Source organism: Centroberyx affinis, unplaced genomic scaffold, assembly GCF_046629955.1.
Source record: "Centroberyx affinis isolate AG114_WGS23_722 - 3 ecotype Tasmania unplaced genomic scaffold, CSIRO-AGI_Caff_v1 ptg002296l_1, whole genome shotgun sequence".
In the NCBI taxonomy this organism is placed as follows: domain Eukaryota; kingdom Metazoa; phylum Chordata; class Actinopteri; order Beryciformes; family Berycidae; genus Centroberyx; species Centroberyx affinis.
The window spans coordinates 8,402-36,223 of record NW_027280570.1 but is presented as its reverse complement, the minus strand read 5'-3'; the positions used below and the strand labels follow the sequence as shown (position 1 = coordinate 36,223).

The 27,822-nt window shown below is 47.9% G+C and overlaps 1 protein-coding gene across 6 annotated transcripts; it reads right to left on the bottom strand.

The window, feature by feature from the left end:
- Positions 1-59: 59 nt before the first annotated feature.
- Positions 60-27,822, bottom strand: kdm6ba (lysine (K)-specific demethylase 6B, a). 6 transcript variants are annotated; one of them, XM_071532965.1, is made up of 23 exons: positions 27,407-27,822; positions 16,825-16,913; positions 14,465-14,588; positions 13,681-13,804; positions 13,257-13,352; positions 12,767-13,061; positions 12,554-12,625; positions 12,173-12,346; positions 11,790-11,978; positions 11,077-11,634; positions 7,020-10,825; positions 6,462-6,588; positions 6,216-6,321; positions 5,780-5,985; positions 5,152-5,303; positions 4,986-5,054; positions 4,572-4,720; positions 4,225-4,339; positions 3,734-3,921; positions 3,415-3,556; positions 3,052-3,178; positions 2,193-2,363; positions 60-1,838 (listed from the first exon to the last, which is right to left on the bottom strand). In XM_071532965.1, the coding sequence occupies exons 4-23, from the start codon at positions 13,797-13,799 to the stop codon at positions 1,815-1,817; spliced, it is 6,885 nt and encodes a 2,294-aa protein (XP_071389066.1). In that variant the 5' UTR covers positions 13,800-13,804; positions 14,465-14,588; positions 16,825-16,913; positions 27,407-27,822; the 3' UTR covers positions 60-1,814. The 6 variants fall into 6 exon arrangements, with proteins under 6 accessions (XP_071389066.1, XP_071389070.1, XP_071389069.1 ...); XM_071532969.1 differs by having other exon boundaries at positions 11,799-11,978; XM_071532968.1 differs by having other exon boundaries at positions 12,173-12,343.

Here is a 27,822-nt window from a genome sequence, read left to right as displayed (position 1 = left end):
ATATGCATGACCAAAGACATAAATAAAATACAGAGGAAGATGCTACTCACTTTTGGGTTTATCAAAAAGCGTTTATTATTAATAGTCATAGTAATGTCACACAAATTCACAAAGTGTTTAAGACATGTCTGGCTCAGTTTGGTGTGTGTGTATGCAAGTATGTCTGTGTGAATTCTCTAAACAGTGCAGTTATAAATAAATGACCACAAAGAGAAGGAAAAGGGAAAGGTATATTGCAACAGGAAAATAGAATTCTCATTTTAAGAAGACAAACAGAAAAAAAACAAAAAAAAAGGTTGTTCAAAGAGAACATTTAGCACCATCTATCCCGTTATCATATTCAACAGATAATATCATAAAATCATTAAAATCTCATCTAAAAAGCCCCCTACGGAATAAAAACAAACCAAAAAAACCAAAAAACAAAATTACGATTTCTCAAGAACGTTTTGGGAAAATGTAGTTTTGTTTTTTTGTTTTTTTTCTTCCTTAATGAGCATACAAAGACAGCATTCCATTAGTCATCTTCTCTACGTGAGCGGTGTGCCTAGCGACTACAGGAAAGATGGCGTTATATTCAAGATAAAGATATCATTTAATATATACCAGAAGAAAAGGGCAGGAGTCATGAGAGGCAAGCACCAGAGAAACAGCAGCCCCCCCTCCCGCGGACACACAACCCCCACAATTCAGTTCATACAGAGCAATCGGTCACAATAAAAAAAAAAAACCAAAAAAAAAAAACCTCTCAAACTTGTACAACCCTATCAAAAAAGGGAGAACATTGATATCCAATAAATAGAAGAAACATTTTAAATAAAAAAAAATAAAAAAATGTACAATGCAAAAAAACAAACAAAAAAGAGTCCAGGAAATACTAAATCTGCATACTGGAACAAAACAATCAGAGGTACAATACACGATAAAACACCAGATGACGATGATCTTTTTTTTTTTTTTTTTTTGAAGAGATAGATCATACGGAAATGGAAGAAATGAACAAAAAGACCTGATGATGTGCTAGAGGTGTGACAACTGAATCTTAAATCTCCAGAAGAAATAAAAAGTAGAATTCGTAAAAACACAAGATTTACAACACATACAAGATTCGGAAAGACAAAATGAAATCCCCCCCTCCCGAAAAACAAAACCAAAGTCTTTGAAACCCGTATGTTTTGAAGCATTCCAAACAATTGTATTTTTTTTAAATTCTTAATGCTTTAGAAAAATGTTCATATCTCTATTATTAGTATTTTTCATTTTCTCTCTTTTCTAAATACAAGTGACAAGGCCAATGTGGTATATATCTAGGCTGATCTAGTTTAGAAAAAAAACAATAAATTATTTAAAAAAAGTAAAACAGCACCCCACAAAAATTGCAAACAGCATGTACAAATTTCAGTATTCAAGACGACAAAAACAAAATAAAATAACTGTCTGGTACTGACAAAAACATGCCATTGAAATCATCAACTACCCTCCATAGTTTGTTCAATGGCAGCACCAACTGCCCCCTGGTTTTCAAGTTCACTGTTGCCAGGGTTTCTGGTCGAGAGCACCATCTGAGAGTAAACTGGCGTTTTATTGGCGGCTTGGTTGTTTTTTTTCTTTTTTCTTGTAAACAGTGATGATGAGTAAACTGGTATTCAGCTGGCTGTTCGGCAAGTATTAGCAGTAGTAGTAGTAGTAGTAGTAGTAGCAAAAATGATCTTAAATAATGAAGGGAAAGTTGAAAACCAAAGTGAAACGGTGTCTTTTGTCCTGGCTAGCAGGAGTTTTGGTTATGGCTGAGGGGACGCAGGAGGGGAGCTCTGTCACCGGGAGCCGGACGGCGTGGCCTGGTGGGACGAGACAGACGAGAGGCAACATTAGACTTCAGTGGCAGACTCAACACGCATTTTGTTTAAATTATTTGGTCGGCAATCATTTCCTAGGCTCCAAAAACCATTATTTCGACAGTAAAACTCCATTGAAACCAGGACTAATGAAACAGTTTTAGGGTTAGCAGTTAAATGAATAAAAAAAATCTTATGTTTTTATGTTGCTGTAATCAGGGAGGAACTTCCATCATATCGTGGTGAGTAAGCGTACTTTCAGCACGTTTTGCCTAGTAGGGGCATATTTCGTACTGTGTTTCTCACTCAGAAAGCAGGAAACAAATGGATTTAGACCAGAGCCGCGTCTCTGCTCACCAGGCTGAAGCTGTCGTATGTGTTCATGAGCTCCTCTATGCGGTACTGCTCCAGCACCACCACGTTGGTCAGGCTGGGGCTGCGCTGGCGGGCGCAGTCCTCACAGTGAACCACGTACGTCTTCCTGCTGCTGTTCTCGCTGGTCACAAACAGCAAGTCGAACACCTCCACCTGGGACAGAGGAGAGAACAGGGAAATGTATCAAGAAACAATCCTGGTGGTGTTGAAGAGAGGAATACCGTAGAGCAGTGGAGACCGCAGTCTGGCCTAGAAATGACTGTCACAACTTTAGTATTGTTGGTACGGAAGTGCATAATTTACTAGCATTTATAGTTGTTTTTCTCAGTAGGACATTCACACCCTAGTCATGACCTTTGACCTTTGAAACAAACAAAAAGTAGTTCCCGTTTTATTTTGAAGGGCACAGGTGAAACATTAGACAGGCCAAGCTGCTGTCAATTGACATCTGTTTTGAATTTTAGAAATGAAATCTCTCAGCTTTTTAAATGTCAGTCCATATATTTCCCTTGCCTCCTTTTTGTACACACCAGTGTCCTTACATTTTCAAAATCATGCGAGAGAATAGTTCTTATGATTTACCCTCTTCAACTGCCGACCTTCTCTTGCCCCCAAAAACCACTGGCCTTTCTAGTGCTAATGTCTTTAAAATATACAGCTTCTGGGAATGTGGCTCCAGTTTTGACTGACAATGAAGTAGTTTACGCACTCTCAAGGATCTTTCAAGAAATGCCGTTCTTTCTTGACACACAACTTGAGAATTCTTTTTCCCCCCAATTAGCTTTTGAAAAGGAGAGGTGTGAGAGAGTGAGAATAGTGACAAGAATTGAAAGCCACTCACATCACACTCGTTGCAGTAGTAGGCGGGCTCGTCCTTGACGCGACTCTGGTAGGAAATCTTCTTGCCTGTGGCCACCAGCTGGTCCCGCAGGATCTGGATGTGCTTGATGGACTGCAGCAGGCAGTGTCTGGCAGGGAGGGATGGGAGAGAGACCGACGTCAACATGAGGAAGCTATCGGAAGGTAGAGCCCCTATCTGGGATTGATATACATTTGGTCTATGTACATTGACCTGTAGTTTACACTGGATAATGGATTGGGCCCTAACCATTGTTTAGAGTCGTTCTTAAATGGACTGGTGAGGAACTGCCCACCACTAACAGTGTGGTTTGGTTGATCTTGTCATTAGTCGGCCTGTACTCACTTGACCATCTTGTAGGTGTCTGGGTCGGTGACCTTGACAGTGCGGGCCACGTTCCAGGACACGTGGATCATGGGGACGATGGACTTGACCTTCTTCACCTCGTTCCACTCAAACCTCTCTAGGGCCAGCTGGTACTGGTAGGCTGCAGACACACAGAGCAATGTTGGGAGATTACAACAAGCACTGTCTTCAATATATTTTCTGATTCCACTGAGTGTTCTGACACTGCCTGGCTTGGAGCATCCAGCCTTTCACTGTGTCCAAAGTTATTTCTGTTTCTTCTCACTGGTATTTGGTCAGTAGTTGGTGTACTGCTTACCGTGGAGAGGTCCGACGTTCCAGGCGATGTTATTGCACCAGCCCACGGCCTGGACCCAGTGAACGGTCCCAGCATTGATCCACACCAAGTCTCCGGGCCGCTGGATGAAGCGGTACACAGGGATGTTGGCCTTGTAGAGGTCTTCCAGCACCGGCCACCAGGACCCTGTCAGGTAGTCCACTCCATGCCTGAGCAGAAAATAAGAGGGTTAAGAGTGGCGTTAGAGCTGTGATGTTTGTGTGAAGAAAACATTGGACATAGTAACTTGAATTTGAGGTTTTAGTTAATGGAAAATTGACCCATGCCTCCTTGGTATTGGTTGCTTGTAATGTTGGTGATCTAGGAATTTACGCTTATTCTGCACCCTGTGTAAGTCACCCAGTATTCGAATGTCAGCTAAATGCTTAAAATGTAAGTATATCAAAACGAATTGGGTGATGTTTTTTAAACAAGATAAGCTTGCGTTTTCAGATCTGACCCTGTCCACTCACTTTTCACAGAAGTCGCTGATAGCATGCCAGTAGTTCTCATGGACGGAGAACCACTCACAGTCCCCAGGACCGATGTTGATGTTCACCGAGCAGAAGTTATTGTTCTCCTGGTGACCTGTTGGATATGGAGGACATGAAATTTAGTCATACGCACTATGCATAACAGGGGTAAAATTAGCCACTTTTTACATTTTGTGCTATTAAGGCAAAAATCTGTTTTTATTTCAAACAATTGCTATGTATACTTAAAGTTGTTGGGCATCCATGGAAATTAAAACATTTTCAATCATACTGATCACACACACTCAGTGTGTGTGTGCGCATAGTGTAGTGTCATTGTCCCTTACCAGGCGTCCGGCTCCCAGGGACCTTCATGTAGAGCTGGACAGTGTTCATGCCTAGGATAGTGTGGCCCACGTGGCTCAGCATGTTGCCACTGGATGCTACGCGCATAAAAGCTGGCAGCTTCTGCAGCTCCTGTAGCTGGGGCTTCCATCTGAGGAAGAGAGACGGCAAGTTGTAATCCCATATTCAGGTTTCATCCTTAGTGATGTTTGATGATTAGCTGCCTATAACTAGGCATACACAGTTGGCTACTAAGGACTGTTTATGATCATGCTGCAGTGTTGAGACACGACCACTAGGGGTCAATGGAACTTGTGGAAAAACAGTTTGAAGCCCCAAATGCAGTTATGTAACAGAGCGCGCCATGTTTTGCTAAAGAGAACACTATCGTCAAGTGTTATGTAGAAGCTGCTCACCTCTTGGGATCTGACAGGTCAATGTTGGTGCCAAATTTAATGATCTTCCCCACTGGTTTCTGCTCACCGCTGAGGGAAGGAAAACATTAGAGCATTACTACAAATAGCAAAACACTTAAAGATGTGAATTTCTCCAAATTCACCCCTAACAGAAGTGTGTCCTTACCTGGCGCTCTCCTTTGAGCTGTCCTTGCTGGGCGTGTCAGGACTGTTGGATGGCTTCTTCTCTTTCTCTTTCTCTTTCTCTTTCTCCTCCTTTTCCTTCTCCTTGTCCTTTTCATCATCGTCATCCTCCTCCTCATCACTGCCTTTCTCCTCCTGAAAACACAGATCACAACATGGCTGTGTTTATCAGCTGCATCACAACACAGGTGACGACAGATTGCAGAAACACAAGAAATCCTAGCCTTCACTGACTCCCTCTGACACAACAAACCATGAGTAGTAGTAATAACAATAGTACTTGTAGTAGTAGTAATAGTAGTGGTCAGTGATCCTATAATCTTCACCAGTTTGATGTCACTCATGTATACTAATAATATATGACAAAGATTTATCTCATTATTCCACAAATAAATAGGTGAGTAAACTGAATTTAGGTGCTGGTTTGCTTCAAAATGAGTCATGTGATCACTACATCCCTGATAGTGGTGATAATACTAGTGGCATTGGTAGTGGTAGTCATGGTGCTGGTGGTGAGAGTACTCAGGAGCAGAAAGGTGGTAGTAGTAGTAGAACTAAGAGCATTAGTAGTAGTGGTGGTAATAGCAGTGGCAGTATGTAGCATCCTTTACCTGCAGGCTCTCCTGGAAGCTGGAGGCCTGGTACTGGGCATACTTCGCGATGGTGGTGTGGGAGCGGCTGCTCTCACAGGGCCAGGTCTGACCCGTCCCGGTGGCGTCCCAGTTCTCATCAGCAGGCTGCTGCACCTGAGTCCTCACCTCCACCGCATGCTCTGAGTTGGCGTCCACCAGTGACTTGGTGGAGAACAGGCCCAGGTCTGAGAGAAAGAGGGAGAAAAATTTTAGCGATACACTTTTAATTTGATTGCAGACTAGCCAAGGTTATTTTTAATTGCCACACAATTGACACTGACTTCCTCATTCCTTTCCCCTTTCCCATCTTTGATTCAGCAGTATCAATGCCATCAGAGTGCTTGCCATATGATTGTTAGGTAAGCATATGTAATGTGAGGAATTTACTGGTCACTGTATGCGAGTGCAAACGTACTGAGTCGTAGTGATCCGGCCAGGCCCCTGATGACGGTAACTGGATTCTTAGGGTCTGTGCAGAACTGCAGCAGCACAGGGGAGAAGGCATCCCTCTTACTCTCCAACTACAAAGAAGAAAATTAACATGTCAATGCACAGTAACACAATCGGCTTCACCTCATTTGGTTTTATGCACAATAAATCGCCACAAGAGGGCAGCACAGGCATGTTTTGTCATCTAATGTATCCACGGATAGTGACTTACATAGATGCTGGGTGTAGGAGGGTTGAGCTTCTCTCTGGGAATGGGCACGTCTGAGGTCATGATGGGCTTGACGGAGAAGGCTGGTAGCAAGTAGGACTCTCTGAACTTCCCTTTCACCCTCGCACCCCTAGAACAGAAAGAGAATATATCAACAGGTGCTAACACAAAACACCAGAAAACATCTCTCTGAGGTTTTAGCAACTAACTATTAATACTATTCCTTATCACTTTAGGGCCATGGAGGTGATATGTTTATGAGTTGTCTGCTCTCCCATGATTTTAAAGTGATCTTTCAGTTTTGTAGGGCATTATTAACTTTTGCTCAATAAATATATTATTATTATCTGATTCTACTTTTCTTTGTTCAAAGAAAGGTTGGAGAACGTAAGGTGTTGCTGACTGCAGGTCCCCAGAGCACTTTTGATAGCTGCCCATTCATGAATCCCTGAGGTATGAACCCTAAATATTGAACACGTTCTACCAAGTGAAAGATAACTTTAAATGTATTTTGTTGTAAAGTTAATTCATTCTCATTCCATTGCTCCACATTGTACTCACTTGCAGGCCCTGATGATTTCACTGGCAGTGTTTTTGATGCAGATGTCCTCCAGAGGGATCCTCTTCTCTTCCACCTCCGAGGCGATGAACGTCTCCCTGTCCCCGCTCTCAACTTTGATCAGGCGGATCTTCAGCTCCTTGGGTGGCCCATCCGACAGTGCCTTCAGCTTCAGGAAGTCCATGGAACCCAATGAGGAACCGGACGATTCAGTGTCTTTTTTGCAGCCGGAGGATCTTTCTCCAGAACTCTGAGAGGTCCATTCGGCGTGCTCTCCTTCACTGGTGGAGCCAGCACTGGATGCTTCTTTGCGTTTCTTTTTTTCTGAGTCGGAGCGAGCCCGGTTCTTCTCGCGGACCTCCTTGCTCTGGAGGTCGAGGTCACCGAGGATTCTGCGATCCTTCTTCTCCTTGTGGCTCTTGCCATCCTTGTGCCGCTTGTGGCCGGAGCCCGAGCTGGAGCTGGAATGGGTGGAGGAAGATGAGGATGAAGAAGAGGAGAAGGTCATCTCTTCCCTCTTTTCTCTGTGCTTCTTCTTCCTCTCTTTTCTCTCTTCATACTTCTTGCTGCTGCTGCTGCTGCTGCTACTGTGGCTGTGGCCATGCTTCCTCTTCTTATCTTTCTCCCGATCTCTGTCCCTATCCCTGTTTTTGTCCCTCTCTCTGTTTCGTTCCTTCTCTCTCTCGGGCTTGTGTCTGTCCTCCAGCTTGACATGGCTGTTGGGTTTATCAGCGGAGCTCTTCTTCGGGAGTGACTGCCGACTAAGCATGACCTCACAGCTCCTGCCCAGCTCGGCCAGGGAGGACTCCGAAATGGTGGTCAGCTTCTGCTCCTCCTTGACTATCTTAACAGGCTCTATTGTGGGAATAAACTCCTTTTTAATAGAGTTTATCCTTTTATCTGTTGTTTCTCTACCGTCCCTCCAGATATCAGCCTCCTGTACTGTCAGTTTCTTGTTTTCTAACAAAGGAGTTGGGGAGGACTTCAGTGGTGGGACAGCTGGACTGAATCCTGGATGATTGGTGGAATCTGAGGTGGGGGAATTGCCTTGTTGCTGGTGGCAGATGTCAGGGCCCAGTGAAAGTGAAGAGGAATATTTGACCCCAACCAGAGCAGATGGAGGTGGTCTTCCAAAAGGCCCACCTCGGTAAGCATACTTCTGGCTCTCTAGGACTGTTGCCAGGGACTTGAACATGCTGTTAACCCCCGTCTGGTGAAGGTGGGGTCTTTGGGGTGGTGGGGAACAGGAGGGGGTCTCGGACTCATCTTCGTCCTCCTCCTCATCAGCCTCGCTTTTAGCCGGGTCAGGGAGGCCATAAAGCTTGGCCAGGTCACTGTGGCGGTAATTGGTGTTTGCTGCTCCCATTGCCATGTCCACTGACTGTTTAGGGTTCAGAGGGATATTTGGAGGAGCTTTCAGGCAGTCCTCATCCTCCTCATTGAGAGAGGATGTCCGGCTGCAAGGGGATGCCAGGGAGCCTTGGCGGCTGAGCACAGGAGGGCTAGCATGGGGATTGGATCCAAACTCCTCCTGGTTTGGCTGATGCTTGGGCGCTGGTATGAGGTCTGGGGCACACAGGTAGCTCTTGCCAGGCTGGACGCTAGGGGAGAAGGTGTCAAGGAGACCTCTGGATCCTGTCTTCTCATTGCTATACATCTCCTCTTCCTTTTTGATAGATTCATCCAGCATTGCCATAATGTTAGCTAGACCATCAGGGAGCAGTGTGGACAACTCTGAGGGCTCCTCCTCAAATTGAGCACTGTCGGAGTCCCCGCTGCAGCTGCTGGCACTGCTGCCCAGGCTGCCAAGCCCACCGCTGGGCATCCGCTTGTGGAGGAGGCTCCCGGTGGAGCTGGAGGTGGTGGACGACGGGGGTGCAGGTGGCAGGTTGTCTCTGGGAAAGGCCTGATACAGTTTGGGGGGCTCTCTGAGTGCCGGGGTGGGGAGAGAGCGGAGACCTCCAGCGGTTTGCTTGTGGCTGCTGCTGCTGCTGTCTCTCTCCCTGGCAGAGTCTTTGGATTGGCTGGGTGCAGCTTGCATCGTGGGGGGCTTGTGGGCCTGGTTGTGGTACACCAGCTGGTTCATCCCTGAGGTATTGTGTGTAGATGAGGGACTGAGTGTCGTGCCGCCATTGTTGCTCCACATCTCCCTCTGCCTCTGTTTTTCTCTGGCATAATCGGTCTGAGGGGTGAGAGGGGGCGGTCGCAGCCTCTCCAGAGGGGCAGTGGTGTTGGGGGTCTGGCCCGGAGGACAGGGGAGTACACCGCCACGGCTTAGCCAGGGGTAGGGGGGTGAGGCGCGAGTATTGGGGGGAGGTGGGGCAGAAGGAGGTGTGGTGGCAGAGGAGAGGCGAGGAGGTGGGGGTGTTGGGGAAGAGTTGCCGGAGAGCAGTCTCTCCAGATTTTCAATAGCAGTCTGCTCTTTGCCTTTAGCACTGCGCAGTTCCTCCTCCCTCTTCCGCTCCATCCTCCTCTTCTTCTCCTCCTCTTTTCTCTCCCACTCTCTCTGCTTTTTCTTGTCCTCCTCCTGCCTCTCCCATTCTCTCTTCTTCCTCTCCTGCTCCTGCCTCTCCCAATCTCTCTTCTTCCTGTCTTGCTCCTGCCTCTCCCATTCTCTCTTCTTCCTCTCTTGCTCCTGCCTCTCCCATTCTCTCTTTTTCCTCTCCTCCTCCTGCCTCTCAAGTTCTCTCCTCCTCCTCTCCTCTTCTTGCCTCTCCCATTCTCTCTTCTTCCTCTCCTGCTCCTGTCTCTCCCATTCTCTCTTCTTCCTCTCCTGCTCCTGCCTCTCCCATTCTCTCTTCTTCCTCTCCTCCTCCTGTCTCTCCAATTCTCTCCTCTTCCTCTCCTCCTCTTTCTTCTCCAACTCTTTCTTCTTCCTCTCCTCCTCCTGCTTCTTCTCCCATTCTCTCCTTCTCCGCCTCTCCTCTTCTCTAATTTTTCTCTCTTCCTCCTCTCGGTCCCTCTTCCTCCTTTCCTCAGCCTGCATGTGTCCCTCCAGCTCGGCATCCAGCTTATCTAGAGCCTCTTCAATGGACTGGGGGACGGAGGCTGGAGGACGAAGGTGGGGTTGAGAGTAGGCCTGGGTGGAGGCAGAGCCTGGCTGATGACCCAGTCTGGAGGAGAGGACTGGATTGGATGGCCTGGGGGCAGAGTTGACAGTGGTACGAGGTGCTGTTGGAGCCATCGGGCAATATGCACTAGCAGAGCTAGGAAGAGGGTTTGAAACTCTGCTCGTAATCACACTCTCCCCTGCCCTCTGGTGCCCTGAGGAGAACAAGGAAGAGGATGAGGAAAGTGCGGGAGTACGCTCCATCTCAGCCCGACCATAGTATGACGTCTTCCCCTGCATGGGCTGGGACTGGGAATTGGCGGGTCCCTGCTGTTGTGGTCGGGGCGGTGCCCGCTGGTGCGGGTGGGTGGTAGTGCCAGCTTGGGCTCCCTGATAGCTTGGCTGCAGCAGGGCATCCAGCGGAGAGGTGGGGGTGGTGACTGTGCTGGAGGTCTGGGGTCCTGGCTCTCTTCCTCTCTGCCATGTGTCACTCCTGATAATAACGTTATTCACAGGGCAACCAGCAGGGGGCGATGTGGTCACAGTGGACACTCCACTAATACTGCTGCTGTTGGCATAGCAGCTGAGGGCCTGGGAGGCGGGAGGATTGGAGGTGATGACAGGGGTTCGGGTGGGGGGCAGAGGGGGGCTGACGTGGTGGTGATGCTGGGAGGAAACTGGAGCCCGACTCTCCACAACCTGATTCTGGCTCTTTTGGCCCTGAGGTAGCAGTCCTGGAGGCCTGTAGAGGCCCGACTCCTGGAAAAAGACAGAGAGATTTCAATGCACTAATTCAATAAAAAATCACTGTCTAGACAACTGCAGATCGTCTGAAGTGACAGAAAAGTTGGGTTAATAGTTAAAAGGTAAGCAATTCTATCCCTGTTCATTTGGGAATAATCTGCTACAATGAGAGTGATTATATCACTCTCACATATAATTGCAGAAGAAGATGGTAATGTGAACAGACTGTGAACAGGTGAGGTACAGGATGAGTGAGTTGTACTCACCAGGGAATGACCGCTGGGCCTGCTCTGGTATCTCCAGGCCTCGTGGGGCCCACTTTGCTGTTGCTGAGGTACTGAGGTGCTGCTGGCAGGAGGAGGAGGTGGAGGAGGAGGGGGACCCTGGTGCCCCAGCCCTGGATGAGGCTGGAAGTGGCTGTAAGGCACACTGCTGCTGCTGCTGGTAGCAGGGGGGTTTGCTGGTGAAGATTGGGTATGTAAATGTTGGTCTCTATCCCCCCTGGTTGGGGTAGATGGCGTATGAGGGAGGGCTTGGCTGCCACATCGGCCCCCAATGAGAGGGCCTCTCTGATGGCCACGAGGCTCCATGGCCTGGCGGGGTGGAGTCGGAGCTGGTTTGGAGCTGGGGTGGGAGTATGAGGAGTGAGGGGACTGCTGGTTTACAGCCTGAGGTTGGAACGCAGCCTTCTGGGGTTGGGGGGCACCACATCCCTGGTTGTAGCTTCCAGGAGAAGAGGTCGGCGGAGGGGAGAGGGTCGAAGGGGTGGAGGAGACAGGAGAGGACTTGTGTGTGTAGCCGCCCATGCCTTGTTTGTTGGTTTCCTGATAGAAGATAGAAAATAGAAAGAATACAACAGAATCAATACATCTTCATGGCACCACTCATATGAAGGTTTTCCCATTGACTTCACTCAAATGTAAAATATCAACCCCTGCCACCCAGTACACCTATGTCCAATGTAGTGTTATTTTCTTACTGTCCAGACCTGGAACTCCTGCGATGGCGCGTTCTTGCGTTCAGTGGTGTGGGGCTGCCAGGGAGTATTGGCCTTGTGAAGGGGGTTCCAGAAGGCCGGTTTTGGAGGGGGGTAGTGACCCGAGGGCTGCTGCTGGGAGGGCAAAGACTGACCCAGGCCAGAGAAACGCTGCAGCCCTGGATGGGACACCTGGAAGAGGTGGGGGATATCACAAGAGTTATCACTGGAAGATCTGACTAACAGGACAGAGATACGACCACAGACAAACAAAATCTTAGAAGTCATCTGTAATTGAGGTTTTAAATTGCCAGTATCCTAATCTGAACATTGAAGGACGGCTCTGAAAGTCACCACACGAAGATGTGCTTGTTTCTGGCCCCTACCTGATCCGAGCTCTTCTTCCTCTTGCTGGGGCTGGGACAGTCCTCAGCGCCTGGGCGGGAGGACGGGTGGAGAGAGGGCGGAGGGGTATGCTGAATGACTGAGTGCTCTCCCAACGGAGGGGCCGGTCTCTTCAGCTGACCCCCTAGCATCTTCCCTGGGTAGCCCCTCTGCTGCTAACGGAAAAGTTAAAAGAATCAGTGGTGTGGCAGATGGAGAGAACTTTTCCACTGACAAGTAAAAAAAAGAGACTGATAGCATTCATGGCTGGCCTTTCATCTCACCAGCCGTGGAAGAAATGAGGGAGCCGCGAGTCAGAATAGGGATAGGTTGTGTTTGTATGGATGATGAAACGTGATGGTGGCCAATTAAGGAGCTCCTACCTGCTGCACCTGAGCCCACATCTCATCTCCCAGCTGACCCCGGGGGATGTGCTGCTCCTGAGGACCCCCAAACTGAAGCAGACAGGAAAGACGACAGTGTGAGCGACGAGAACATTCACCGTCTTTTTTTTACAAAGCCATTTATTTTCCTCGGCTCTGCAAACCCTCCCTCTAACCCTCTCAGGAGACAATATCAGATGCATTCTCTCTTACCTTCAGCAGTTGGTTGGGCCTGCCGGGGGGAAGGTGGGGACTGGGGGGAGGTCCGCCGCTGCCAGCATAACCTCCATTATGGAGACGGAGTGTGTGTTCGTTAGGCAGGGGCACGGCGGGATGTCCTTGAGGAGGAGGAGGGTGGGATTCGTACAACTGGCCTAGTTGCTCCCACGCTCTGTGGGGAGGTGGAGGATGAAGATGATGAGGAGGAGGTCTCTGCTGCTCCCTCTGCAGGCCTGATAACATGGCCTGGGGGAGGTCCAGCTTCTCGCCTCCTCGCACTTGCATGGGCCTGGACAGCCAAAGATAGAAGAGAGGGTAAAAAAAAAAGACTACACCATAGTAAAATTCCCCCACGACAAAATTCAAAATCGGACAACAAGCTTACTTTCATCATGTCATCTTCTGTAAACAAATCAACTTCTACTTTCTCAGGGAGAAATTTGGTTCTTTTACTGATAGATTTACGCAAATATTTCAGACTCACCCATTATTGAAGAATTTACTGGGATGGTTCAGTCCACCCATAGGACCAGGAGGTAGATGGGGGAGGAGCTGGTGTTGGTTTATTCCAGGCGAACACCTGGTAAAGGAACAGAGAGAGAACACACACCCCACACCGTCAGATGACGTTTCTTCACATCAGCACAATTTCTTGTCCATTCTCCCAAACACAAAACATTACACTGCATATTTTTCACACCCAGGTTGTTGGATGAATTTCAGCTTTCAGTTAAACTAATGCGAAAAGAAAAAAAAACAGTTTTGAGTCCTAATCACAGGTTAAACCTGATGGATCAAAGTTAACAATAAGAGATTTAAGTGTGGGGTGTGGACAAACATGCACACCCGGTGGATCACAACACCGGGTGTGCATGTTTGTGTTTGTCTGCATTGTCATGGAGACAGACCTGGCAGGTGGCGGCCAGGCGCGGCCACCCACGGGAGCCCATGGTCCCCGGTTGAGTCCGTCCAGAGGGAAGGAGTCCCGTGTGCCACGCCCGCCAAACTGCTCTACCGCGTGATGCATCCAGCCTGGGGAGTTAATGATAGGACAGCAACATACACCCATGAGGAAAGTAGACACTTTTCCATATGGCTCATACACATATGGCTCATACACACATATAGAGGATGTGAAGAGTTCTATTCCAAAACACTACACATCTATTTTGGAAAGGAAATTATTACCAATCGCATTATAGGAGTATGTCTTACTTTTGTTAAATGGCAGATATCCCTTTGGAACAAAACTCTTCATATGCACAGTAGGTTACTTTAAAAATTTATTCCATTACAGTTAATAGTTACCTCATCAAAACTGTAATTCAAGGGATTACCCAAACTCAGTAATGAATTCTGATTACTTTGTTACTTTCAGATTGCTTTGCTGTATTTGAGGCAAAATAAAGTTCAGGAAATTTTAGGTTTGCATACAAACACAAATTTTCTTCTGTGCCACATTTTATAAAAACGTAGAACACCTGACACTGTTTAAATGGCCTTCTGAGTATCCTCTTAAGTATCTGAATGCATTATTTTGAAGGTACAGTTATGGAATACAGTTACATTTTTTTTGTTGCAAATATTCTGTTGCTACCCAGTCCTGCACAGCACAAAGTACATCACGTATTCACAACCCTGAGATTGGAAGCCGTAGCATTAAAGTGAATCAGAGAGAGCGCTCTTACTCACCAGACTAGCTGAGTCTGTGAAGCCCTCCACTGCAGCACAGAGAAGGCCTCACTCCAACACTGAACAACTGTCTGTACCGTCTGACTCCTCTGTCTTCAGCACCAAGAAACCAAAAGCCTGTCGGCTGGAGAGAGAGAGAGAGAGAGAGAGAGAGGGAGAGATGAAAAGGAGAGCCACTATGAGAAATAAAGAGAACAAGCGAGACAGAAAGAGACATAGAAAAGTCAATAAATGCCAGTGGGCCCTCTATTATATAGGCTAGTTGGTGTGTGTGTGAGTTGGAGAGCCTGTCTGCGGAGAGGGGAGGGCGTAAGCAGAATATAGGGCAGGGGAGAGCTAGGCAGAGTCCAGGATTACGACTGCAGAGACGAACTGCCCCGCCAATGAAACCCTCTCGCTTTATTTAGGTCCAATTCTCATATTCCACCTTTCCTCAGCCTCCGTTCTAGTTCGGACATCTGTTCCCCCAGGCAACATTGCCCGAACTTAAGAAAATGCACTTGAAATCAGAATATAGCATGGGTGCCTTTGTCTCCGGCTGGCTGCTGTGTGTTGGGGAGCCTGTAGAGGGCGCCGGTAAGCCAGCCGGTGTGGAATAGGATTATTACCCAGGCGCAGATGGCTCAGTGGGGAGCTCACCTATAGGAGGACAGACCTGAGGTTACTGTAATCCTTACCATGGGCCTCCTGATAACAAGAGACAGAGGGGAAGACTAAGAGAGAGAGGCCTTGGTCACCTGCCAAATGTGTGTGTGTGTGTGTGTGTGGTGTTGCAAGCACTGCCAAGTGTGCAAGCTGTATGATCACGTCAGGCCTGTGCTGCTTTTGTGCACGTGAGCGCGAATAGTGTGCTCTCTTAAGTGGGTGCGCCTGTGTGTGTGTGTGTGTACTACAGCACTCTAAAGGGTGTGTAGATGTGTGTGCAGGTGTGTGTGTGTGTGTGTGTGTGTGTGTGTGTGTGTGTGTGTGTGTGTGTGTGTGTGCTTGCGCGTGCCCAGTGGATACACTAAGGTTTAATCTCATTACGGCAGGCGTGATGGAGAGGGAGAGGGGGGCAGGAGCGACAGACGGTCTGAACAGGATGGAAGGATAGATTAAGGAGAAAAGATGGGGATGGAGAGAAGGAGGGAGGGATGGAGGGAGGTGGAGTGGAGTGGAGAGCAGGAACGGTGCCATAGAAAACGCCCACACACCTTCCCACACACACACATTCACCCACACACACGCGAGATGCACACAAAGGAAACGGTTGAGGGGAAAACACATAAAAGAAGCTGACAGATAACTCCCACCCCTCCCTTCCCTCTGAAGCACCTGACGCACAGTCTCACACACACACACACACACACACACACACACACACACACACACACACACACACACACGATACAAAAGACAGAAGGTGTCAGATACAAAAAAAGTCCATGTTTCAAAGTCCCTTGTTTCAAAAAAACAAAGAGAGACAGAACAAAAGAGACCGCTGCCAAAACCTGAGAGGGAAAACGGATGAGTACGCACCCACTCCCACACAATAATATTACTTTTCTCAGTAACAACTGGTGTAACAAATACCTATTTCAGTTAAACGAATATTACAGTGATAAGTCAAACACATCATTTCTTTGGCTATCGTCCCTGCTAAATGTCAGATTGAAGATTGATTATCCAAAACAAAAATATCCCACTCCAATCGCATGATTTGTTTTGCATTAGTCATCATCATCCTGTCACACTGAATTAGTTTAGTATCCCCACTACTCTCATTTTATCAAGCAAACCGATGACAACACCACTGGACGTCAATCATGTTTGGCTTTCCTGATCATTCACAGGAGAGGTAGTTGAATTCTCTCAGGGAGTAACAAGAAAATACTTTGAACTAAGTGACAACTAATGCGTAACGCAGCTCTTTTTTGGAGTCACACGCCCGACACTGAATCACACGCGCACACACAGAGGTTATGATTCATTTGTCTTGCTCAGCACAACGCTCCATCAGTTTTCCTAAATTAGCCCTGGTAGTACGCAGGCCCTCCTCCCACCAGTTCCTCTTCTCGTCCTCTCTTCCACCCACCCACTCTGGATGTCTCTCTCTCTATTTAAAGCCCAGTAGGGGATATTTCAGTCGTTCCACACTTTTAGCTTTTAGCGTGGGGGAGTGGAATAGAAATATACGGCGCAGCACGCCGCCCTCTCTATCTGTTCCCTTCCGCCTCAGAGGGATCACCGTGCACCAGGCGCCGCTGCTACGTAAAGATAGGCCGGCTGAGAGGCTTGGCGTTAACTGTCAAGGCTGCATCAGACATTCTGCTACACAAGCCCTCAAAAGCTAGAGAGAGACACACACACACTGAGCATACCTTTTAAGAATAGCACCAAGTTATTGATTCACAGTCGTGTTAAGTCTCAGCTTCGGCTGCCAATCATCTCTCTGGGGCCTCCTCAACCCCTGAAAGACAAGAGAAGACAAAGACGTTCATGTCAAGCTGTCATCTGAATGACATCAAGCCGTGTTGAAACACAACGCTCACGAGTGACGTTCAGCACTCTCATGCGCAAGAGTGCTCTTTTCTTCATACAGGAATTGAACCCGAGGGTCTCAAACCAGATCCTTCATTTCGATGTGGGTTTTATTGGGGGGAAAGAGGGGGGGGTGTTGAGGGGTTCTTGGTTTCAGTATGAACTTAGAACCTCCTTTTCCTACTTCTTCTCCTACTCTTTCTAGACAAAAGAATCATCACTTCTTCCCCTCCCCCCCCTCCTCCTCCTCCTCCTCCTGGTTTCCTGACTTCTGAGGTGACGTGCCTGGTTTCAGAGTAGTGTGGAAAACCAGAGGGTGGCTCGGAGGCGAAAGGGTGAATCAGCAGGGGGGCCGACACAATGGGAGTGAGGGGGGCTCTCTTGCTCTCTCTCTCTCCCACACACACACACACACACAGACACAATGGTGAGACCGACTGTGGCAGCTTAGCAGGCGAGCCGCTACACAAACAAGGCTGATCCCGCTCTAACAGGAAGAAACCCGGCGCGCAAAGTCAACTATCGCGCGTGAAACGGTGGCTCGGGAAAAACAAAACAAAAAAAAAATAAAGCATGCGGTGTCACGAAGAGAGAGGGAAGAAAGAGAGAGAGAGAGAGAGGTGGTGAGGGTGAGAGGTCTAAACGAGGACAAACGTAGAGATAAAAAGAGAAAGCGTGAGAGAGAGAGAGAGAGAGACAGTGTGTGTGTGTGAGAAGAGAGAGAGAGAGAGAGAGAGAGAGAGAGACTGTGTGTGTGTGTGAGAAGGTTGAGTGCAAACAGGGACACGGTGGCGGGGTTGTAATTACCACTTTTATAGAGGGTGTGTGTTTATGTCTGTTGTGACCAAACAGCCGTCTATTCCAGTTGCTAGCCTGGCTATCACGTTGCTCACAGTCACCCTACCGACACAGTGTGAGAAACTCAGCACTCTGAAACCAGATAGTGTACACACACAGCAGACAGTGTTACATACCAGCTCGGGTTCTATCAGACCATACCAAAGTGATGAAATGTGGTTATACAAGCTGCGAGCTGGTGTGTGTGTGTGTGTGTGTACGTGCATGCGTGTGAGAGAGAAGAAAGAGAGAGTGCACGCGCGTGTGTTTCGCTTTTTGGGGAACCCCCGATGAGTCAGTGCTCTGGGAAAGGGCTTACCCCAAAACCGCCCACCTCTCTTCCTTAACCCCGCCCCCCCGCCCCCCCGGGACGGCACTTACAGTCAGGTGACCGGGGGCGTTTCATCGCCGATGACGCGGCGGCAACGGGAATTTCTCGGACTTCGTGATGTCACTTCTGCATTTTGATGTTGCACAAGGCACGGGTGAGTTTACGTGTGTGTGTGTGTATGTGTGTGTGTTACATAGACAAACAGGATATGATGACAGGCTGGAGGGGGGTTTTATGGCTAAGAGAGGAATCAAGCCGAAAACCAAACCGCAGGTACCAGAGAAATGATGAGGCAAATTTATACTGTACACGCACGCTGATACAGGTGTTGATCAATTTCAGGTCGTTGTGTTGGTAACTGTAGCAAATGAAATATTTTGGTGCAATTGGTATGGCATTAAAAGACGAAAACAAACGATAAACCACCCTAAATGCTACAATCGCTGGTTGGGTTTGTGCTTTCTCCTCTACTTGCTCACCAGTCAGGCACAACATTCAAGCACCATCATGCCTCCTACTCCATAGTTGTGTCGGTGAAAGTCGTTTGAGGACCTTTGCTACTCACGATCTCCTCAACACCACACTGAAACAGCTTTTTTGTGCACCATGATAGCAAACCTTAACTTCAACATCAAACAGTTCATCCATGTTCATCCACCCAACAGATGACGCAATTCGATTTTATATCAAAAATCCCCCCAGAGTGCATCCTGGGCCAGTGAAATCCCCCCTTTCCCTCGACGCCAGACATCAAAGAGCTCTTCTTGTCAACACCCTCGTCGTCATAGTTACGCAATTTATTGTCCCGGCAACACCAACCACCGGCCCGGGAGGAGGAGCCGACAGGGAAGCTTCGGCAAGGGACATCATCGCCATGCCAACCGTCGCCAACCACAACAACCAGGAAGTTGGAGAGAAAATAAGGGAGCTCTGTCGAACGCTCCATTGCGTCTAACAAGGAACACACACACACACACACACACACACACACACACACACACACACACACACACACACACACACACACACACACACAAACAAAAAAAGAAAAACCCCGCCGTAATTTCAGGTGACTCACTAACCAAAGTCATGAGCTCGTGGCCGTGCACAGTGGAGCGTGCTTAGTCACTGTTACAAGCTGTAAGGGGGGGAAACAAACGGTTGAAATTAAAATGTTCAGATGACGTTTGTCTCTGTGCAGTAGTAAGCCAGACCCAAATATATCCACACACCCCACCCCCCTCCTCCTCCTCCTCCTCCTTCCTTCTCTGCCAACCACTGGCACGGTCTGGTCCCCGGCCAGACAACCACACTGAGGCCAGCAGAAACAAAAATAGACTGCAGAGAGACACGGGGAGGCAGCGAGGGTATATACTGCAAAAAATATCCACCATAACAAGTCATTTACTCCAGAATTGAGCCTTTAAACAAGTGAAACAACCCTGCGTTGGAAATAGGTTGAATTATCTGATCCTGCTGGCAAATTTTCCACTTGATTTAAGAATATAAATATTTGAAGACTCAAAACTGACTTGATGAGGTGGAGATTTGATTTTTTTTGCAGTGCAGCAAATAATACTGAAGAGGAGATGGCGTGCATGAAGAGAGAGAGTGGACGAGAGCGCAGAGAGGAACGTGAAAACTGAAAAGAAAGACAGAGGGGCTGAAGCCGAGGTGCCTGGAGAGTGTTACTGTCCTAGTAAAGCCACTGTAGCGCCTGTCTGATAAGAAATGACCAGATAAGGTTGGGGTTGGGGGGGGCAGATAACTGAAAACAGAGCGAGGGACGGTTCCGGTAGCACTGAGTTTTTGGCCAAGGACAACGGAAAGGCCATGCATGGTTCTCTCTCTCTCTCTGTCTCTCTCTCTCTCCTCCCTCGCTCTCTCTCTCTCTCCACTCCATTTGGCCGTTACGTAATCGGGCCCAGATAGAGATCGTGTTCTGGAGGAAACACCATTCCTTTCTCTCTCTCTCTCTCTCACACACACACGCACGCAGAGGAGCAGCCAGCCTCTGCGTCCGTCCGTCCGCCCGCCCCCACATTGTTGCCAGGCTCCCTGTGTGTGTGTGTGTGTGTGTGTGTGTATTTATTTGTTTGTGTGTGTACGTAAGTGCGTGCCATTCCAAGTCGGTGATGCGGGCTACCTCGTCACATCCACGTCCTTCCACACACACAAAGAAACTCAGAGAACACTTCAAACAGCCAACACACACACACACACACACACACACACAGGGCAGTGTGGGTCAGCCCAGGACAGCGCAAGCAAACATTTCTTTGTTTCTTCACACACACAGAAGCATCTGACCTCCCGCTAGCATCCACCTCGACAACACGGCCTTCCATCCAGGCCACATGCGGATCCAGAGAACTGACCTAACCCTTCACCCAGTTCCACCCAGGCCTTCTGCGCTCATCTGCGGCACGCTACCCAGACATAACAGCACGATAGCCGGCTCTTTTATTTGTCTTACTTTGTCTCCTCCTGGCTTATGTGTGTACTCCCTCACATCTGCTCTACATTCAGGGCATGACAAGAGAGAGAGAGAAGCCATAAAACACAGAGGGGAGCAAGTTACCCAAGATCCAAACTCCTGTCCGCGCAGAACCTCTGCTCAACATTCGGTTGCTTTTTCGAGGCGCGGGACGGACTGTAGGCCGCGTTTCCCGAGACAAACCTACGATGAGAAACCGGGGTGTGGAACTGGCACCAGCAAATGCCAGCCACCGACCAAATGCTGCTTCAGTTTGGCTGTCGCTGGTGAGCCACCTCATCTTCCATCGATTTTCTATCCTAAAAACTATTAAAGCTATTAAGATCACGCTTGCTGAATTTACCAAAACCCACACATAGCTTCCTAACCCTCATGAAACCCTTACGAAACCCTCATGAACTTAGAAGAAACGGTTAGTCTACATTTCAATCTGTCTGTTGAAAGAGAAACAGAACATGAAGGGGCGGGGGTATGAAAACATGAAAAACATGAGGCCCCTTTTGTCTCCTCCGCTCACCACCCTGACATCTGGGCCTGTGACTGACAACACACAACTGGGTAAGTGTGGTGTATCTCTCTCTCTCTCACACACACACACACACACACACACACACACACACACACAGATGCACATGTGTGTGACGTTACAGAGAAGGGGAACAGAGAGAGTCTGACTCGGAGCAGAGAGGAAGCTGTCGTCACAGCCACAGGAAGTAGGCCTCCCTGAGGGGCGTGTGTGTGTGTGTGTGAGGCCTTGGGGAGGGGTTAGGAGGCTGAGGCTTCCTGTGGAACAGATATGAACTTTGCGTGTGTGTGTGTGTGTATATATATGTGTGTGTGAGCGTGGATTCGCTTTTGGCTGAGAGAAAGAGGTTAAAAATGAATGTGGGTTTATGCAAGCACTATGGTCTCTGCAAATGTGAAAGAAGGAGAGTCAATTCAAAAAAGCTTGAGGCCACTTTCACTCGTGACTCTTAAAATACACCTCAGACACCCAGTCATCAGTGTGAGTGGCACGTGTGTCCGACCCATGACTCAAACGGGCCTAGTGGTCAACACAAACAAGGCAGTCAACTGACTTGAAAATGACTTGAAAAGCCATTCGCTCGGCCATGACCCTGGGTGTTAAGTGAAAAGCCTTGTTTCCCCTCTTTTTTTTTTTTGCTTCTGGTAAAGAGAGGGAGTGAATGACAAACACATGATGGCAGAATGAGTGTGTGTCTGTGTGTGTGTGTGTGTGTGTGTGCTGACTGAGTAACTTGCCCTTCCAGTCACTTGTACTTCCAGCATCACTTTCACAGAAACTCAGCGTTTCAGAGGAAGCGTCAGTCTGGATTTCTCGACAGACAGACGGTGCTGGTGTGCATGTCGCTGTCTGAATCGAGAATTGTGTCTGTCTGTGTGCGTGTGTGTGTGCGCGTGGGAGACAGTGACTCAACAGATGAAGTTTGAAGAAAGAAAAATGTGTGTAAATCCCTACCAAGCGGAAATCTGAGAGCACACGTGTCTGATCAACAACTGGCAACTGCCTGCTCACCGTCACTCTCGATTTCCACACTTCGGCTGCCTCAAAAACCCCAAGCTTTTCTTTTCTTGCCTCCCATGGGGCGATCGCTTTCGAAAAAACAAATGAGAAAAACCTCAGGAGAAAAATATAACACCCCGTGCCTTTCTGATAGGAAAAACAGCCTGAATTCACAACGGCAAAACCCCCCTCCCTCATACTGCTCTCTCTCTCCATCCAGGTCCTTCCACTCTACATCCAGGAACACACACAACAGACAAGAGACTCTGTTCCCTTGGCAACGGTTGCTAGGGGGAACCGGTCGCGTCTTCGCTAACAGTTATTAAGCTAGAGAGGGAGCGATAGACAGAGAGAAAGAGTGGGAGATAGAGAGAGGAATTCATAACAAGGTTTATGAAAGGTCTCCGATGATCAACATGTTTACAGAGGTGCAGGTCGGCTTGACCTCGCACGTCACTCCTCTTCCTCTTCCTCCCTGGATTCACAAACAACATTACCTCTCATCAGCAGTGTGTGTGAATAAGAGAAAACGACATGGATGTGTGCGTGTGTGTGTGCCTCAGAGTTAATGACAGCGTGCGTACAGATGGCCGGTCCAGCGTTGCTCTTATACGGTGGGTGTAATTACCGATCGTTTTTAACTCTTATCAGAACAGCCGTGACGCAGGCTTTGTTATGACGGGCCGGCGCTTGTTCGTTCGGTCCGGAGAACATCCTGGGCCTGTTTACCGATTCCGCCACATTCCGATGTCGTCGGTCTTTTCTTTTTTTTTCCTCTCTATCCCTCTCTCCCTCTTCTCGTCTCCCATGATGCATCCAGCTGAGTTATCACTTTATTTTGCCGGCGTGGTCGAGGCGGGTAAAAGTAGTCACACATGAAAAAAATAAGACAGGAAGAAAATTCTTTCCAAGGTGTGTGTGTGTGTGTGTAACTTTGTGTATGAGTCACACACACACACACACACACACACACACACACACGCGTAGGTTTGCACACCTCCCTTCCACTGGGGCATCATCAGTGGCAAAGGGCCAGAGATAACAGAGAGGAACTTAACTTGCAGGGAAAACTTTCCCTCTCTCTCTCACTCTGCTGAACAGGCATACAGTTACATGACATAAACAACCACTGGCTTTCTAACACCAGAGCATGGCCTATTTGTTCCTTAGCATGGTCTATAAATGGCTTGATATAACATTATTTTCTGTGATGTGCTTTTGATTACATCTGATTTTCCCACCACTCCTGTAAAAGCTCTCAGTAGGTTCAAGGCTCAACTTCTAGACAGAATTATAGTCTGTGTGTCTTTTTTTCCTTAGTGTTCTCGGGTCCAAAACACAGCATAATATAACCTTGAGCTAGTCTAAAGCTGCATGTATTGGATCTCCATTAGTGTGTTATCTAATACAGCTGAGATGCCTTAAAAACAACCCATTACCCCATCGAAGTAGACCAACGTCCCGTTCTGGGCCCCAGCCCCGAGTTCGAGAGACCAGGATCTACACCTCAGCTGGCAGTCTCACACCGCATGGTGGAATTCCACACTGGCTCGACTGAGTTTTTAACCCCCCCCCCCTCCCCCGGCCCCTACCTGCTTCTGCTCAGACCTTTATCCTGCTGTCTGGACATGCTCGCTTTGCTGAAGCGTTAACATGCGCCACAGCAAACTAAATAAACCAGTGGACACGCCGAGATGGAGCTGCCAGGGATTCTCTTGATGCTATTTGTCAAGAAGCTGCAGTGTTGCTTTGAGCAGAAACCCCATGTGGTGGGGTAAAGGTCCCATATTAGACAGGTTTCATGATTTTGTCTTCATATGCTCTATGGTTCAGGTTAAAAATGAAGGCAAACCTGCTGAGTGGAGGCTTTCCAATTGCTGCAAACTGGCCTGATTGGAAGGATTCATTCTTTACTTAGGGGAGCCAATCAGAACCAAGTCCAGTTGTGATGTGTTAACTTGGTTTTCGATAAGGCAATGACTTTAAATTTAACCACCCAAACAAAATCAAAGTTTAACAATATCAGCGTCTTTGGTGATCTATGACAGGGCCCCTTTAAATGCTCTGTGTCTCTTCTGTGGTGCTGACAAGAAGTGACGGGGAATTCCTCAACTGATTTCCAACCTCGGTGCCAACTAACAAGTAGAAGAACTCGTGTTTTAACGCCTGACTTATTAGGGAAGGGGGTGGGTGTTTGAAAAATCGTCAGCAAAGCAGATGTTGTCCTGCACCTCCCTCATTCCTTCTGTCTCGCTTTCTATTACTCTCTCTGTCTCTCTCCCCACCTCTGGAGAAGAAGCGACACCCTTTCCTGGAAAGACGACAACTATGCAGTGTCACAGAAACTACAGTTTCATCATCAGCTCCAATCACTTCCCCCACACACCCGCACTTGCTGGTGTTTTGTTTTCGGACACACGGCAACAAAAAGTAGCGGTGAGGCACGACAACTCTGAAAAAAGAAAAAATGTGACAGATTTTCACGCGGCCGAAGGAACAAAGACACACACACACACACACACGGCTCTCGTTTCATCAATCGCCAACCGTTAAAGGAGTGTTAGGTGACTAAGCAGTTTAAACCAGCCTACTGACCCATTTCTCATGCCAGCCGGTCACCTACACACACACACACACACACACACCTACACACGCCGCTCTGCCCCTTCACACCCATCCCCTAACACGGGGATTCCCAAACTTCTTCATGTCAAGAAGCATCCGAAAATAGCCGATTTAGACCAGAAACTCATGTTCAATACAGATGTGATCCAAGGAACTCTCATCTAGGTCGATTATATTCAATTTTACATCATAATATTAAAATGAAACTAATCCTCATTTTGCTGGGGACCCCCTGTAACACTCCCATCAAAGCCCACAGGGGGTCCCAGGGCCTGAGATTGGGAACCAGCACTCTAACACACACACACACACACCAGCCTCTTCTGCTTACTCAATATGAAGCTGTGTGAGTCAGTCACTATTGTTGAGTTAGCAACATTATTTCCACCATCATCTCCCTCGTTGGTGTGTGAGTGTCGCTTTAATATTACTTCACGTTCGTCATCACCCATAGTAGAATGGGCGGCGATTGTTCATTCACACACTCACACACACACTCCTATTCAGATCACGGGACAAACGGAGGCGGGGGAGCTGAGGCAGCACACAGCCAGCCAAAGAGAGCGCGCGGAGACTTGGACCTTAACTTTTTACAACCTCCCGACATCAAAAGGGGAGACAAAAACACGCCACCGGTTTCCATGTCAATCGATCTGATTGATCGGAAGTGAACCTTCAAAGGGGTTTTTCTCTCTCTTTTTTTCGCGACCCCATGCCAGCACACTCCGCTCTTTTAGATCTAGGGACGTTTATAGCGGGCAATAAAAATGCATGGTGGGTTATAAGGTTATCTGATGACCAGTGGTGTGGTTGTAAAGTGGGAAAAGGTGGGTAAGCGCTGAAGTCCAAGCCAATAACTACCACCAAAACAAACGAGAATTAATTAGATTTTTAGAATAGCATTAATTTATACCCCCCGCCATTGAAAGACCCATTCTTCATTTCATTTCTATTAGTTGGATACTTCTTTTTGATGCCGTTTACTGCTCGTGGCTTCACTTTCTGTGCGTAATTTCGGTGCAGAGTGCGCTCCAAAGCACACAGAGGCGCGCCGGTCAAAAACAAAAGACGTGCGCGTCAGCTGGTTAAGGTGTGAAGGTTGATTTTGTAGTTTGCTGGATCGTTATAATGGGGAGCAAAGATCAAGCAGAAATCGCCATAAATTTATTCGGAAGCCTTGGAGTCTTATCAGAGGAGGGTTCTGTTCCCTGTAAGGTGATAGCGTGGTTTGGCGACCGACGTCTAATAATAGATCACACTGATTAAATAACACGATCTGGTCCGACTTTAATGAATTGACTCCCCCTGAAACCTAAAAGACAAGCCCCAAAACAGCACCCCTCCCCCCCCAAAAAAAAACTGAGGGATGCAAATCACTTCCTTTCAATCCGGCTCTTTGTGTGCGTAAGGACTGACTGGGGGGTGGAGGTGTGGGGGGTGGTGGCAGCTATCCATTCACTTTATACGGCTGCCGACCTCGGTGCTCCTGCCACCCCCCACTCCGACTCCCACTCCACCGAGCCACCCACTCCTACACACACACTCACACAATGGCGTGAGATCTCCTTACACAAGCAATTTTCTCTCCCTGTCCTCTAGCTCTCCTTCCCTTCCCTTCTTCTAGCCATGGGATGATCCTGTGTTTTAGAGCATGCGGGTTCCCCAGACCGGGCGTCCCGAAGCAAAATGAGGATTAGGTTTATTTTCACGGCTTCATTCAGTAGACTAGACACTGGGAGCAATTTGAGAATGGATAAGGATGACTGCTTTTCACTTTCCCCAATGTGATTATCAGCCGGTCATATAGGTTTCATTCTACACTAAATCACATCTACCAACAACAGTGACCTCACACGGGACAAAATCTGATCAAACGGGGGTTTATCTGGGGGTCCCTACCACGAAAAAGTGAGGGAACCCCCATTCAAGGCAGGCCATTACACAGAAATAACAATAATCCAGACGCACCAACCGAATAAGCACCTATATTGCCCATGTGTGGTGATGATACATCGCGACTATGGGAACCAGAAATTCAAACTATCGCCTTTCACTGAATTGACACGCACGCGTGGGCTACGACGAGTCATTTGCGGTGAAGAAAATACACAGCCAAATTCCCCCACCTCATCAGCTGGAGACGTTCAAGGGTTCCGCTTTAATCGATTACGATAATTCACTCATTGTTGTCCTGAACAGCAACAGTGCCCCTCTTCACCAACAAACACACCATTAAGAAAGCAGCGTACAGAAAGGGCTATAGTAATCCTATGGTTTATTTAAGAAGGATACTATACAGATATCACATCAATACTATAAGTCACTATAGGAATACTATAGGAATATTATACTGAGAGAACATGAATAGCATAAAGTAGGTTGGTTAGTGTTTTACCAATACTAGTCCGAAAATTTAATTATCTAATTGTGTTTTGTTTACATTAGTGGCTGAACACCATCTTGGAGCATACGTTTTTAGCTTGCTCAGCTTTAACATCCCATCTTACAACCAAAACAAAGTCGGCAGGACTTTTAAATGCTCCCGGCTCACACACAGGCAGCTAGCAGTTACAACACAGCAGGGTAATGGTCTGGTCCTGCACTCACCGTTCACTGAACTGTCTCCAATGGACGCTCCAAAAAAACCCACATGAAATTACTTCCAAAATCGTTAATATGTATCCGGTTCCTCGTGGTCCCCGGAGGGCCCCGCAATGCCGAGGCTTGTATCCGCAAGTTTGGAGCCCCGAGTCTGCAGATAAATTCCCGACCAGCCGGCTGAGCGGAGCGGAGCACAACAACAGCCTTATAATCCCGGTTTAGTCTCTGCCGCTTCCTCTCGAAACAACCATGAAACTTGTATCGCCCGACGCCCCGAGAAGCTCTCTATTGTCTTGAATGTGGTCGCCGTTTCATATTCTTCTTCTTCTTGTTATTATTCCGTTTTGTGTTTCCCTTCGCCGCGCAGCGACGGTCCGGCTCTTTCTCTCCGGTCCGCGTCGAGCTCCTTTTTTTTTCTCTGC

Coding starts and splice junctions, on each gene's coding strand:
- kdm6ba (XM_071532965.1), bottom strand. CDS start 13,799: ATGCATCACGCGGTAGAGCAGTTTGGCGGGCGTGGCACACGGGACTCC. Junction 6,589..7,019: donor GAAATCATCAGGGCCTGCAA/GTGAGTACAATG, acceptor TTTCTGTTCTAG/GGGTGCGAGGGTGAAAGGGA. Junction 3,557..3,733: donor GAACGTCGGACCTCTCCACG/GTAAGCAGTACA, acceptor GTGTGTCTGCAG/CCTACCAGTACCAGCTGGCC.